This window comes from Hemiscyllium ocellatum, chromosome 16, assembly GCF_020745735.1.
Source record: "Hemiscyllium ocellatum isolate sHemOce1 chromosome 16, sHemOce1.pat.X.cur, whole genome shotgun sequence".
NCBI lineage: Eukaryota > Metazoa > Chordata > Chondrichthyes > Orectolobiformes > Hemiscylliidae > Hemiscyllium > Hemiscyllium ocellatum.
Genome location: NC_083416.1, coordinates 8,251,952 through 8,268,429, shown reverse-complemented (window position 1 = coordinate 8,268,429; position 16,478 = coordinate 8,251,952). Strand labels below are relative to the sequence as shown.

General features: G+C 44.5%; 1 protein-coding gene across 6 annotated transcripts in view; it reads left to right on the top strand.

Moving 5' to 3' along the window:
* The window catches only part of LOC132823139 (B-cell receptor CD22-like), a 79,629-nt gene that overhangs the window by 34,915 nt on the left and 28,236 nt on the right, over positions 1-16,478 (top strand). For all 6 annotated transcript variants that reach the window (XM_060836695.1, XM_060836697.1, XM_060836699.1 and 3 more), the window contains exon 5: positions 7,156-7,437. In XM_060836695.1, coding sequence (XP_060692678.1) covers positions 7,156-7,437 — 282 coding nt within the window. The remainder of the gene's footprint in view (positions 1-7,155; positions 7,438-16,478) is intronic.

Here is a 16,478-nt window from a genome sequence, read left to right as displayed (position 1 = left end):
ATGATGAAGAGAATCACTAAGATCGAAACAGGGAGGTTGTTTCCACTGGCGGGTAAAACTAGAATGAGGGGGCATAGTCTCAAATACCAAAGTTTGCCTTCCTGATTAGTCTCAGGTGTCTGTGGAAGTGATGAAGAGCTGAATGGTGTCTAAGTTGGTCTGAAAGCAGCCATGAAGATGGGCTGAGGCTGGTGGTTTACCAATGCTGATTTGTATTGATGAGGATAGTGGCCATGGAACATAAGGGGACAATGTTACGGAGAAGCAGTTGGATGCTGACCAGGATCAGCACTCAGTGGGCTGAAGACACTAGGTACCCAGACAGTTCACCTGTGAGGAATTGCTGGGATCTGGTCTCCCAATAAAGAGGCAAAATGGAAATGAGATGTAAACAGGGAAGGGAATAAGTTGGCTTGAATGAGTTACAAAAGCATGAGGAAAGGGAACAAGTAATTGTCATTCAAGTGTGAGATTCTGAAATCACCATTTCAGGCTTAAGGGGAAAAGATCAGGAAATCTTTTCTCAGCGTTGACAATCTGATTATTTTTCAAATCTCACTCTATTTTATCACCAAACCTGCCATTGCTCTTGTCACACTGGGTGGGGGATAGTTCTGCCCACCTACTTGATAAGTTGGGCTATATTTTAAACTTTAACCCCCAGTCCAATATTCCTCAAACACCAGAAATAGTTTTTATCTCTGCTATCTATTTGTCTTAATGACATGGAATCTTCAATCGTATCACTCAGTTTGATTTTATTTTACTAATTTAGAGGATGAGGATGTCACTGAGCAGGCTAACATTTATTGCCCATCCCTAATTGCCCAGAGGGCAGTTGAGAGTGAACCAAGTGATTGAAGTGAATTAAATTTTAGAGAAAGTGATGTTAGTTTGGATAATCTTATCCGATAACCCTTGGAGTCCAGGTGCTATTCTGAATGCATCAGAAGTGCACTCCCTTTGAAGTCTGAATGTCATTGCCAAGGTTGTAGCAAGTCCTGCTCAGTGCATTATAGCTTTTGTGTAAAAAAAAACACAGGACACAAGCATTGCTGGCTAGACCAGACATCACTTAAGAGTCAACCGTATCGCTGTGGGTTTGGGGTCATATGGAGGCCAGAAGCTTCCTTCTTTCAAGGACGTTGGTGACACAGGTGAGATTTTCCTGCCAATCAGCAATGGCTTCACAGTCATCATTGGACTGGAATTTCCGAGATTATTGTTAAAAATCAAATCCAACCATCTCCCACAGCCAGGTTTGAACAGAGGCCCTCAGAGCATTACCTGGGTCTTTGGATTCGCAACCCATTGTTAATGCCATTAGTCCATTGTCTCTCCTCAAGCTTGCAATGCTGAAGCTTGACATCTATGTTGTTGTCTGTCAGTGCTCCTGCTATGAGGGCCTTGTATCCTATTAGCCTTTTTGATTAGTTTCTGCACCACTTTGTGACAGTTTAATGATTTATGTACCTGCACCTCCAAGTCACTTTGAACCACTGTTTCTAGCTTTTTACCATATTGGCTCAAAACTGCACAGCATCCTTTCTCTGAACAGAAATCCAAAGGAAAGTCACCAATTCCAGCTGAGATCCACCCTTATTTATTATTTATGTCCCAGAATTTCCAGCCACCCTTGCATATGGGACAGGCGTCAGAGGATTGAATGGTTGGAAATGGTTCCTCCCATTTCAGAAGGAGGGCAGCTGCCAAATACAAGTCAGTCAGTTTGCAGGGATTTCTCAGAGATAATAATCCAGCAAAAAAAATGATAGACTAAGAAATGAATAAATGGCAATCAGCCTGGAATTTTTAATTGCAATCTTGCTTCATTGGGTTGAATGAGGTTGTTTATAAAATGCTGATGAAGTGCATTGATGTAATGTGATTGGATGAGCCAGTGTTGGGACCGGGGTGGACAAAGTTAAAAATCGCACAACACCAGGTTATAGTCCAACAGTCCTGTTTTCACTTTGATATAGTGTGATAAAGAAAAGAAGGAGACCTAAAATAAATTACTCTTACTGTCCTCCTTTCTGTGACAGGAGTTGACTTTACAAACTTTACTCATTTACTTGCTTTTCCCGTTGAAGAATTGTTTGTGGTGCGCATCCCTACAACACAGGGAGTCTAATTTAACATGGAGTCATTGAATCATAGAGCTGTACAGCATGGAAATAGACCCTTCAGTCCAACCTGAGGATTGACAGCAAACTATTGAGGGTGAAAAAGATGCAAGGTTTATGTCTGCAACAAAACCCATGGAAATTGGTTTGCAACACATTCACACGTACACGCATTCAACAAAGAAAGGAAAGAGGAAGGAAAGAAGAGTTGTTACAATTATTTAAAATAAAGATATCAGAATTAGTTCATCTAAGTTAGAAAGCCCAGTAGGTCAGTGTCCAGTGATGGTCTTTCTGTTTTTTTCATTGGACCTGAGTTGAATTGTTGGCAAAAGTGTTATTGTTATAAACTGGAAATTAAGACACTGTGCAAGTGAAATAGTTTTCCTTTCAGAAATCAACATTTAAAAGATTCAGGGATCACGATTTTTGTTAATTTTGGAGCTGTTTACTCTTACGCCCGAAACGTTGACTCTTGTTCCTCAGATGCTGCCTGACCTACCTGCTTTCCCAATGCCATACTTTCCAACTCTGCTTAATCTTAAGCTGTTTTGAGCTTGACTGAGCCCCAAATGTCAAAGCTGTGTAGTTAAAACCAATTCAAACAAACCAGCACTTTCAGTCATGTAACTGCAGCCTTATGGGCTGATACATAATCAGTGACATGGTTTTAATTAGATTAGATTAGATTACTTACAGTGTGGAAACAGGCCTTCGGCCCAACAAGTCCACACCGACCCGCCGAAGCGCAACGCACCCATACCCCTACATATACCCCTTACCTAACACTACGGGCAATTTAGCATGGCCAATTCACCTGACCCGCACATCTTTGGACTGTGGGAGGAAACCGGAGCACGCGGAGGAAACCCACGCAGACACGGGTGCAAACTCCACACAGTCAGTCGCCTGAGGTGGGAATCGAACCCACATGAGAAGCCATTGATGTATAGAAATAGCTAAGGTGATATCTACATTAATTTAAACACTGATGGGGTTTGATGGTCCTCTTTGTTTGGGATTGGCTGGGGTAGACATCACACCGATAAGCCATTTGTGTTGGACTAGTCATACAATACAAAGAGGGTCACATTCCCTGGATGGTTAGTTCATGTTTGTTGTCATGGTAATTGCAGGTTGGAGCTTTCCAGAAATTGTAGTCAACTGGCATCATGTGATCAGTGGCATCCATATTGTTGGCCTAGAAAGGGTGCAGTTTTAAAGAAAAGTTAAGAGGGTATGGTTTTAATTAAATGATTTAGGATCACTCACTGCTTGCCTCCACGGCATGATATGTGTAAAACGGATTTGGTAAAAGTACTTTCCAAACATGAGACATCAATTGAAAAGATAAACAAGGACAGATGAATGGTAACAAAAGCAGAAATTGCTGGGAAATCTCAGCAAGCCTGGCAGCAACTACAGAGAGAAATCAGAGTTAACTTTTGGATCCTCAGAACACAGATGAGCCGAAACACCGCCAACTGCAAGTTCCCCTCCATTTCGCACAGCAGCCTGCCCTGTCCCCTCACAGTCACTTTGCAAAAATCCTTGAACTTCTTGCTGTGTAGATGAACTCCAATTGTTGAAGAGACTCGATTGAGCCAATTAGGGATGGACAATTAATGCTACCCTGTGACCCTTATATGCCAACAGTGGTGACTCCTTTTGTGGTGTGGTGGCAGTGTCCCTACCTCTGCATCAGGAGACCCAGGTTTAAGTCCTATCAGCTCCAGAGGTAGGTAATAATATCGCTGATTTGAAAACAGGTTAAATTTTAAAAAGGGCCTTCTTACAATGCAGTGGTAGTGTCCCTCCCCCTAGACCAGAGAGACCTGTGTTCAAGTCCCACCTGCTCCAGCGGTGTGTAACAACATCACACAACAGGTAGATTAGATAAATATATATAACAACAATGGCATGAAGTGCTGTTTCTTAGACTGCACAGGGGTGTGCTTTTAATCTTTCATGGGATGATAGGATATCTGCTCCTTTGAAATACTTTAATGACTTTGATAAAGATAGACAGGGTGAGAGATAAATTGAACAAGGCAAAAGATTTTGGAGCTGTAGTCATAGAGTAACAGAGTCATAGAGATGTACAGCATGGAAACAGACCCTTCAGTCCAACTTGTCCATGCCCACCAGATATCCCAACCCAAACTAGTCCCACCTGCCAGCACCCGGCCTGTATCCCTCCAAACCCTTCCTGTTCATATACCCATCCAAATGCCTCTTAAATGTTGCAATGTACCAGCTTCCACCATATCTTCTGGCAGCTCTTTCCATACACGTACCACCCTCTGCTTGAAAATGTTGCCCCTTAGGTCTCTTTTATATCTTTCCCCTCTCACCCTAAACCTATGCCCTCTAGTTCTGGACTGCCCCACCCCAGAGAAAAGACTTTGTCTATTTATCCGATCCATGCCCCTCATAATTTTGTAAACCTCTATAAGGTCACCCCTTAGCCTCCGACGCTCTAGGGAAAACAGCCCCAGCCTGTTCAGCCTTTCCCTGTAGCTCAGATCCTCCAACCCTGGCAACATCCTGGTAAATACTTTCTGAACCCATTCAAGTTTCACAACATCTTTCCGATAGGAAGGAGAGCAGAATTGCACACAATATTCCAACATTGGCCTAACCAATGTCCTGTACAGCTGCAATATGACCTCCCAACTCCTGTACTCAATACTCTGACCAATAAAAGAAAACATATCAAACACCTTCATCACTATCCTATCTCCCTGCAACTCCACTTTCAAGGAGCTATGAAGCTGCACTCCAAGGTCTCTTTGTTCAGCAACACTCCCTAGGACCTTACCATTAAGTGTATAAGCCCTACTAAGATTTGCTTTCCCAAAATGCAGCACCTCACTTTTATCTGAATTAAACTCCATTTGCAATTTCTCAGCCCATTGGCCCATCTGGTCCAGATCCTGTTGTAATCTGAGGTAGCCCTCTTCGCTGTCCACTGCACCTCCAATTTTGGTGTCATCTACAAACTTACTAACTGCACCTCTTATGCTCGCATCCAAATCATTTATGTAAATTACAAAAAGTAGTGGACCCAGCACCAATCCTTGTGGTACTCCACTGGTCACAGACCTCCAGTCTGAAAAACAACCCTTCACCACCACCACCCTCTGTCTTCTACCTTTGAGCCAGTTCTGTATCCAAATGGCTAGTTCTCCCGGTATTCCATGAGATCTAGCCTTGCTAATCAATCTCCCATGAGGAACCTTGCCAAACGCCTTACTGATCACATCTACTGCTCTGCCCTCATCAATCTTCTGTGTTTCTTCTTAAAAAAACTCAATAAAGTTTGTGACTCATGCTTTCCCACGCACAAAGCCATGTTGACTATCCCTAATCAGTCCTTGCCTTTCCAAATACATGTACATCCTGTCCCTCAGGATTCCTTCCAACAACTTGCCCACCATTGAGTTCAGGCTCACCAGTCTATAGTTCCCTGGTTTGTCTTTACTGACCTTTTCAACAGTGGCACCACGTTTGCCAACCTCCAGTTTACAAATGTCTCAGCAAGAGGCCCAGCAATCACTTCTCCAGCTTCCCACAGAGTTTTCGGGTACACCTGATCAGTTCCTGGGGAGTTATCCACTTTAAACTGTTTCAAGACATCCGGCATTTCCTCCTCTCTAATCTGGACATTTTGCAAGATGTCACCATCTATTTCCCTACAGTCTATATCTTCCATGTCCTTTTCCACAGTAAATACTGATACAAAATATTCATTTAGTGTCTCCCCCATTTTCTGAGGCTCCACACAAAGGCTGCCTTGCTGATTTTTGAGGGGAAAGTGAGGACTGCAGATGCTGGAGATCAGAGCTGAAAATGTGTTGCTGGAAAAGCACAGCAGGTCAGGCAGCATCCAAGGAGCAGGAAAGTCGACGTTTCGGGCATGAGCCCTTCTTCAGGATTCCTGAAAAAGGGCACATGCCCGAAACGTCGACTCTCCTGCTCCTTGGATGCTGCCTGACCTGATGCGCTTTTCCAGCAACACATTTTCAGCTCTGATCTTTGAGGGGCCCTATTCTCTCCCTCGTTACCCTTTTGTCCTTAATATATTTCTAAAAACCCTTTGGACCAAAGTCCTTACACCAAAGAACATTGAGGTGAGATTTGAGAGAAATATTCAAGATCATGAAGGATTTGGTAGTGAACACAAAGATTGTGTTCCCCGAGGCAGAAAGATTGGTAAATAAAAAAATACGGATTTACAGGGTGGCATGGTGGCTGGGCGGCATGGTGATCGAGTCGGTGGCATTGGCTGCCTCACAGCACCAGAGACCCGGGTTCGATTCCCCCCTCAGTAACTGTCGATGTGGAGTTTGCACATTCTCCCCATGTCTGCGTGGGTTTCCTCCCACAGTCCAAAGATGTGCAGGTTGGGGTGATTCAGCCATGCTAAATTGTCCATAATGTCCAGGGATGTATGGGCTAGGTGCATTAGTCAGGGGTCCACACAGAGAAATGGATCGGTGTAGCTACTCTTTGGAGGGTCTTGCTGAGATATTTGTATCATCGATAGTCACAGGTGAGGTGCCGGAAGACTGGAGGTTTGCAAACGTACTCTGTAGGGAATCTAATCTAATCTAAAAAGAGCAGGAACAGGCAGACACTCCCACGTACACAGCAAGTTATTATGATCTGAAATGCCTGTAGAAGCAGGTTCACCAGAAAAGGTTCAAAAAATAACTCAACAAATGTTGTAGATGAGAAAGGATTGGTAGGTTTAACTGGAATGAGCAGTGCAGTGAGATTGGTTACACAGATCGTGCAGCACAGGCTTCATGGCTGTAGCTGAGCTACATCAACCTATCATTCTATCAACCGATATGTAAGATACAATTGAATATCCTAATTCTGACATAAATAGGTAAAGGTTGACCCACTTCCTGTGGGGATTATGAAATATGGCAGACAACATGTAACTTAGTAATGGCCAATTCTATTTGTGCTGTTCTCCATAATATCTGTTATAAGTCCACAAATTATCTTTCACTTTCAGATGCACCCAAAAATGTAACAATCCGAGGAGATAAAGGATCAGAATTAACAATCAGAGAAGGTAATCAGCTCTCCTTGATGTGCACCAGTAACAGTAATCCTGAAGCTATGTACAGCTGGCATAAGAGGGAGGAAGAAAGTGGTGAGACAAGACTTATTAATGGCTCAAAAGGAACTCTATCCTTCCAGAGTATTACAAGCAGCCACTCTGGGTTCTACAGTTGTACAGCAGCAAATCATGTTGGAAGTAACACGTCAAAAACTTTGGAAATTCAAGTCCAATGTGAGTAACAATGTGTTTTTTTCAAAACATTGTTTTGATTGAGTTTGTTCTGTGATTACCTTATTGCCCCTGAGAGATGTTCACCCTCTCCTTTCTCAAACCTTGTCTACACTCCCCCCTCCCTCCCCCAGCCCCCCAATTCACCTTTTCCCATGGGCTTTGATCATTGAATCAGAAGATGAAAGACAAAGGTGGGGGAGGGATGTAGTGATTGAAACCAGGTCAGCCAGGTGACCACACAGAATGTGAGTTCCCTGATTGGGAATGTTAACCTGGTCCAATCAGGGAGCCCTGGCTGACAAATAGAAACAGGAGTGTCAGAGGTTCTGTTCACTCTGAGAGCTGGCTCTGAGGGAGCTGGACAGTGTCAAGGACTCTCAAGTGTAAATACAGGGTGACTTGGTGTTGGGATACTGGCCTCTGTGGAGTTTTTGCAGTGGCGATGAGAGAGAAAATGATACGCTGCTGAAGATGATTGCTCGCAACAGTCGTCTCTGAGTTGGAATAGGCATTTCTGGCATCACATTGTTATTTGGGAAGCTTGACTTGTTCCATCCTGCTCTCGAAGTATGTGGAAAGAATGTGTTCTTTTTATTCCAGGCAAATCACATTGGGGCAGATGAAAAACAATGAGTAATTCTCCTGACAGCTTGTGGACCCGCAGCCTTTTCAGTTTTTAGGAGCCTTACTTTCCCTGAGGCACCAGACACTAAAACCTTTCAAGAGTTGATAGATTTAGCTAAGGAATATTATGACCCCAAACCTCCTCTAATTCGGTCATGTTATCAGTTTTATTCGGCTGTTTGAGAACTGGGGGAATTGTATCGCGATTTTTGATGAGGCTAAGACGACTGGCAGAGCCTTGTGAATTTGGTTTAACACTTTGTGAGACACCGAGAGACCGTTTGGTTTATGGAATTAATTATATAATTATTAACTGAAGCCCAACTGGACATCAGACAGGCACTACAACGGTCTTTATCATTGGAAAATGCAGCAAGTGGAGTGTATGTGTTACAGGGTATGTCGGTGGAAGTGGTCACCCTCACCAGTCTGACTGAGCTTGGGGAACACCTCCTGAGTGAAGGCAGTTGTACAGTCTCCCTCACGACTTATCTTGAACAGAGGGACTCGAGATCAGCCCACAGCAACACCCCAAAACAAAGCCAAGGTTCAGCCAAATGGATAAAATTTGCTTCAGAATCTGGGCGGGCAAACCATATTTGCTCCAGAATGCAGACTTGAGACAGCAAAAGAATCCAACTCGACCCGAATGGAATAAGGGAACTCACAGGCCAGTATACAGGAGAGTGCACACCCTGGAAAGTATATCTACACAAGGTTTGGAACAGTTAAACTGCTCAGCAACATCCAAACCAGAACCAATCAAAATAAACATCTGGTTAAATGGTCCCCAATACTAATGGAGATTGTATCAGTGATCACAAAACCAATCTTGAACAAAATTTGCTCTGGGCTCCAATTCTTACATTTGCACAGGACCTCAGCCAGACTGTGGACCTTTACTGAGGAACCTCAACAGACTCAGGGTACACCTTCGGTTCCGGTCTCTTGTGAGAAGCAGCTGGTTTAGATCGAACTGATTACACTAAAAGTTCAGCCCAATCCTGATGGGGTGAAATTGATTGAGAAAGATTCATCTTGATTGACTCAACATGTTTTGATTAGAAAATGGCTGCCTGAGTGAAGTCCTAAATAAATATCTGGAAGATTTTCAGGAGGGTATAGGAACTATCAAAGGAGTCAAGGCCAACTTGCACGTTGACCAGGAGCAATCCCGTGATCCTCCAAGTCCCACCCAGTGCCATTTGCCTTCGGGGCAAAAGGAGAGACAGATGTCAGGAGGCTGGAATGTGAAGGAATCATCAAACCAGTCCAGTTTGAGGATTGGACAGCACCAGTCCCACTGATTGCGAAGCCTGATGGGTCAGTTTGACTTGGAAGGGATTTTAAAGCAAATATTAAATCATTTCTCACAGCTGGATCAATGCCCAATTTCTCACATAGAGGAGTTACACACATTGGGGTTGGCTGGGGGGGGGGGGTGTCAGTGAGGTGTGGGGGGTTCATGGGTGCTGTCCTTCCTGAAGCTAGGCGTGAGCTGGGTGTATGTGCAGTTGCGGTTAGATGAGGATTCCCAGAAGTGTGTTACAATTAATACCCAGGAGGGTTTGTACCAATGCACAAGGCGGCCATTTGTGTATCACCCGCCTGTGCCCTTTTCCAATGGATCATGGAGAACATTTTAGAAGGGCTCGCCCATTTACCCAGATGACCTGCCAATAACAGGGAAGACCAACAAAGAGCACGTGGAGAACTGAACATTCTGGTTAGATGTTTCTCCAAAGTGGGCTTAAGGATTAGAAGGGAACAATGAGTGCTCCAGGCACTGGAAGTGATCTACGTGGGCTACAGAGTCGATGAGATCAGGTTACACCCGTTGGAAGATAAAGTGAGGACGATGGAAGGTGTCCTGGCTCCCACTGCTGTAACGCAGCTGAGGCCTATCCTTGGATTGATGAATTATTATGGAAAATACATTGTGTAGCCTTGCCTCCATCCTGACACCCTTACACTTCCGATTGAAAAAGGGTCAGCCTTAGAAATGTTCTCGTGGCCAAGACATAGCCTTTAGGGAAGTGAAAAAGCAGGGATCATTGTCTAAGGTGGTGGTTCTTTATGATCCCAAGCGAGATGCCGTGCTGACATGCGATCCTCCCTTCACCTCACCTCACAGATGGCCCAACAGAGAGGAACGCCCAATAGTGCATCTTCCAGGACTTTGGTTGATGCAGAGTTCAAATGTGCCCAGGTAGAGAAGGAAGGGCTGGCTGTGAGAAAGTTCCATCAGTAACTTGATGAACGTATGTTTGTAATAGTAACTGAGCACAAATCCCTGCCAGGGCAACACCAAGAGAACAAGGCAGTACCACCCATAGCTTCAGGTCAAATTCAGCAGTGGCTCTCATTCTAAGTGTGTACAATTACCGTTTGGAATATTGTCTAGTATTCAAGACCAAGTGGCAAATGCGGAAGCCTTTAGCTGCCTTCTGCTGGTGGATACATCTTTGGTGATCCCTCCCCTGGAAGAGTCCGTTAAACTTCCCTGTGCCTAGAGTGATAACAAGGACAGAAACTGACTTTCAGAAGCTCCCTCACATTCATAGGGATGGCTGGGCAAACCCTGGACTCGGAAATACATTGACTATGCCAGCACTTCTATGGGCTCAATGTTCTGAGTCATTGTGGATGCCCACTCACTGTGGTTGGAAGTGCACAGAGTGCATTCATCAAACTCTAGGTTGGTGATTAAAAAAATGCTGTGAGTATCTTTTGCAATACGTATGGTCCCAAAAATGATGGACAATGGGCCAGCATTTACCAGCAAGGAAGTTGAGTATTTTCTAAAGTCGAATGGTACCTGATATGTAAAGACAGCTCCATACCATCCATCATCCAATGAGCTGTCAAAAAGAGTGGTCCTAACTTTGAAGGCAGGCTTAAAGAAACAGCCGACAGCTTCACTAGAAACGGCAGCACAGCGACTCAAAGGTTAGTACTGCTGCCTTTCCACATCAAGGACCTGGGTTCGATTCCAGCCTCAGGCGACTGTCTGTGTGGTATTTTTACATTCTCACCGTGTCTGCGTGGGTTTCCTCCAGGTGCTCTGGTTTCCTCCCAAAATCCAAAGATGTGCAGGTTTGGGTGGCTTGGCCATGCTAAATTGCCAATAGTATTTGGTGCATTAGTCAGGGGTAAATAAAGGATAGGGGAATGGGTCTGAACGTGTTACTATTCAGAGGGTCAGTGTGGACTTGTAGGGCTGAAGGGCCTATTTCCCCACTGTAGGGATTCTAATCAAGCTGCCCAGGTTCCTATTTGATTATTGGACCATGCAACTACAAACATAGCTCTAGCAGAGTTACCAATGGGGAGGAGAGAGAGGTTAAATCTGATTTTCCCAGACCTGGAGAGGAGGGCAAAATAGCATCAGGAATGTCAACGTCGGACACAAGATTCCTCTAAGCTTGAGAGAGGCAGTTTACTTCAGGGGATGACGTTTGGTGCTGAACCCGTGGAAATGGCCCTGCATAGAGAAGAGGGTGGTCAGCATGAGGTCAGGTCCCGTGACACATCAAGTTCAGGTCGGTAAGGTGGGCCTGAATAAACATATGGACCAGGTGAAAGCTGTAAACTCACAAACAGGGCAGGAGAAAACATTCCCAGTCCCTCAGAACAGCCAGAAAGGTTGTCAGAACTCATGCATTTTACCATTTGTCCAAAGATACCTCGACGTCTGAGATAGACACGGCAGTTGTCTCAGTCTCAATGCTTTTACCACCTGAAGCAGAGGATGAATTTCTTCCAAAATTCTCTGGGCACAAGAGAAAAGCCACAGTCTGGTACACGTTGCCCATATCTGAGGCAGAGCGACAGGAACCCCCGGACCCAGTGTGAAAATGCTCCAAGTGAGTCTAGAGGGAGAGAGGACAGTGATTGTAACGAGATCAGCCAGGTGGACCTCATAGAATATGAGATCCCTGACTGGGACTGTTACCCTGGTCCAATCAGGGAACCCTGGCTGACAGACATGAGCAGGAATGCAAGAGGTTCTGTTCACTCTGAGAACTGTCTCTAAGGAAGATAGACGAGCACCAAGTACTGTGCACCTGTAAATAAAGGGTGACATGGTGACAGGATACTGGCCCCTGTGGAGTTGAAGAGAATCGGAAAAAGAGAGAGAAAGAACATATGGTGTGGTAAGTCTTGATGTAACATCAATAATCTGTATTAGCTGTCATAAAAAAGACAATTCATTTGCAATATTCACATTCTTCTAATAGTATAATCATTAATGCAGAAAAATGAATTGGAGGTGTACTGAGGATTGTAAGGTATTACTGATGTGATCAGTTGTAACGTTGAATGTATTTATACACGAGACAAGAGAGAGGAAAACACCTGTGTTGCCTTGGTGCACAGACCCAGAAAGGGCAGTGTTTCTCTAAAACAGTTAGGTGATATCACAACGTGTTATTCCATTATAAAGGTCTTTATCTTACCTTCAGTAATTGCAGTGCATTGGAGTCAATGCAGTGTGTTCTCCATCAGTCTGCTATGTGCAGTGCACCTGGAGTTTGCATCTTCTCCCCGTGACTGCGTGGATTTGCTCCGGGTGCTCCGGTTTCCTCCCACAGTCCAAAGATGTACAGGTTAGGTGGATCAGCCAAGTTTTTATTTATTTATTCATTTGTAAGATGTGGGCAGTGCTGGCTGGGCCAGCATTTATTGCCCATCCCTAGTTGCCCCTTGAGAAGGAAGTGAGTTGCCTTCTTGAACCGCTGCAGTCCACCTGCTGTGGGTTGACCCACAATACTGATAGGGAGGGAATTCTAGGATTTTGACCCAGTGACAGTGAAGGAGCAGCAATATATTTCCAAGCCAGGATGGTGAGTGGCTTGGAGGGGAACTTGAAGATGGTGGTATTCCCATATGTGCCCTTGTCCTTCTAGATGGAAGGAGTTGTGGGTCTGGAAGGTTCTGTCTGAGGGTCATTGGTGGTTTTCTGCAGTGCATCTTGGAGACAGTACACACTGCTGCTACTGAGTATCGGTGATAGAGGGAGTGGATACTTGTGGATGCAGTCCCAATCCAGCAGGCTGCTTTGTCCTAGATGGTGTCAAGCTTCTTGAATGTTTTTGGAGCTGCAGTCATCTAGGCAAGTGGGGAGTATTCCATCACACTCCTGACTTGAGCTTTGTAGATGGTGGTCAGTCTTTGAGGAGTCAGGGAGCGAGTTTCTCTAAACTCTACCCATAGTGTCCAGGATATGCAGGGTCAGTGGATTAGCCATGGGAAACGCAGGGTCACAGGGTTGAAGGGCGCATCTGAGTGGGAAGCTATTTGGAGGATTGGTGTGGACTCGATGGACCAAATAGCCTGCTTCCACACTGTAGGATCTAATAATTCCCACCAACTCCCTCATAAATCCGAGTCGTCAATGCACACTGTATTTGGAACTAGGGGGCATAGCCTCAAAATAAGGGGGAGCAGATTGAGGACTGATTTGAGGAGGAATTTCTTCACCCATAGGGTTGTGAATCTGTGGAATTCCCTGCGGAGTGAATCAGTTGAGGCTACCTCATTGAATGTTTTAAGGCAAAGATAGATAGATATTTGAACAGTAAAGGAATTAAGGGTTCTGGTGAGGGGATGGATAAGTGGAGCTGAGGCCATGAAAAGATCAGCCATGATCTTCTTGAATGGCGGAGGCAGGTTCGAAGGGGCTAGGCCTGCTCCAATTTCTTGTTCTTATGGCTCACAAACTTGGGTGGAAGCAAGATCCTGTGAGTTGCCCATTGTGTAAAAGCTATAGCCGCTCCCAGGCACAGATTCAGCATTGATGGTCACAAATCACTTGCACATTTATTGAGTGGAAGGCTTTTCTGTTTATAAACTCTGTAGGTTGCTGATGGAGCAACAATACTACCCAATCCTTCAGAGCACAAGTCCTCCAGCAGCAGATTGCAAAGTTCAGTGAAGGTGGGATGGGGCAGCCTTAATGTCTGATGTATTATGTTTCAGACAGTGACAGACCATGGAGCTCATCATTCGATTTTTTTTTGGCACTTCTCCTGTGTGGCAGCTCTTGGATGTTGTGCTGGCAAAGTAGAGACAAGATTAGAGTGGTGCTGGAAAAGCAGAGTATGTCAGGCAGAATCAGAGGTGCGGGAAAATCAATGTTTTGGATAAAAGCTCTTCATCGGGAATGAACTCATTCATGATGAAGGGTTTTTGCCCAAAACGTCGATTTTCCTGCTCCTCGGTTGCTGCCTGACCTGCTGTGCTTTTCCAGCACCACTCTAATCTTGACTGTAATCTCAGCATTTGCATTACCCACTTTCACTTGGCAAAGTAGTACAGAGGAACCTCAATTATCTGGCATTCAATTAACCTAGCGAAATACTCCCTGCCTGTGTGCTTCAGATAATTGAGTTGCCTCTGCAATCATTGGCTGCTTCTACATTGTCTGAAAATTAACAATGACTCCAGTGACAGTGTTCCCTGTGTGAAAGTTCTGAGCAGATAATCCATCAGGAAGGTCAGAAGGATAGCTCAGCCTCATTGAAGGTGTTCCTGTGTCCTCAAATCCATCATAGTAAAGCTTCATGCTATGCCGTCACACGGTGCAATGTGGAGTCAGGAACCCTGACTAATGCGAATGGATCCGGTTACAAAGCCAGAGTGACAATACCACACTGTGAGTGGAGTTCTGTCAGTAAGCCACCACAAAACTAACCCATTCCTGCAACACATAAAACAACTTCTCTCCCACATCACAGCTGATGTTCTCACACGTTTACATTTCAATGTGAGAAATTGGCAGCTGCAAAGTACTCACTTTAAGAACTAACAATGGAATGTGGTTATGAAATGGAAACTTCATGCCAAACTGTTAAGTTCCTTATTTAGTGACAATTCGGTGGGAAATGTAACACTCTATGATTGCTTAAGGCAGTAATTTTCGGTCTACATTTTTGGAAGGCAAATGGCATGTTGAGAAAGTGCAAATTAAAGGTATTACAAAATCAATGGGAGCAATGATTATTGCAATTGTCCCCAGCAAGGCCTCAAAATGAAAGATAATTGCTCCATTCTCAAAGGAAAGAATTGTAACGTATTCCATTCCTTTACCAGTTGACTCTTGACCTGACGAGGCAAGGTTTCAACTTTGTGTTAATGTGAGAGAGTCACTTGCAGGCTTTCCTTGTGATCCATGGATCACCCCCACCTCAGTCCTCACACTCCCTTTCCTGTTCTTGTCACTGTGACACAGATGATCTTTCAAACTGCAACCCACGTCGCTAATTTTTACTCGGTCTCTTTATATAACAATTGATATGTTCACTTTAGCCCCAGAGCCCATGACATTGGGAGGTCCCCAAGCCCTCGGTGCACATACTGCCTTTCTATGTCAAGGTCAAAAATGCTGAGATTTATTTTCACAATTCCATTCCAAAGCTCCCAATTTCCTCCTCAGCCATTCCCTTTGCTTGCTCCTTATCACAGTAACAATGGTCTCAGTTATTATGGTCCCAGTTAGTGTTAGTACTGGACAAGACAGATGCTAGAGTGAGACCTGGCTTGACAGGCCATTAAAAATATCGTGCGATTTGGTAAAGGTGATGGTGTGAAACTTGAAAGGGATCAGAAAAAAGTTACAAGGATGTTGCCGGGATTGGTGCGTTTGAGCTATAGGGAGAGGCTGAATAGGCTGAAACTGTTTTCCCTGGAGCCTTGGAGGAGGGGGGTGGCCTTATAGAGGTTTATAAAATCATGAGAGGCATAGAAAGAGTCAATACCCAAGGTCTTTTCCACAAGGTAGGAGAGTCCAAAACTAGATGGTGTAGGTTTAAGGTGAGCAGGAAAACATTGAAAAGGGACCTAAGGGGTTACTTTTCCATGCAAACGGTGGTATGTGTAAGGAATGAGCTGCCAGAGGAAGTGGTGGAGGCTAGTACAATTACAACATTTAAAAGGTATCTGGATGTGTACACGGTCAGGAAGGGTTTAGAGTGATGTGGGCCAAATGCTGGCAAATGGGACTAGATTGGGTTGGGATTTCTGGTCGGCAGGGACAAGTTGGAGTGAAGTGTCCCTTTTCATGATATACAACTCTATGACTACAATGGTCAGTCACTGATTATATTCATAAGAGGCTGCCAACATACTTTTAAGAAAAGTGTATAAGGGTTTATTACATGAGAGAGGAACTAAACCTATGTTACACGATGCACGAACTATTGGGAGCAGTTTGAATCCACACACCAGTAAGATGATCTTCAGCCACAGCCTCAGAGATACTCAAAGCTCTGTGACTGGACACTCCCATCTCCAATTAAAAGCTCGTTCTTTAGTTGGCATGACAACAATCTTGTTCCCTTTCAGCTGAGTTCTGTAATCTCTGAATGCTACTTTCTCTTCCTGAAACTTGGAAAACAAAAACTGCTAAAACTGCC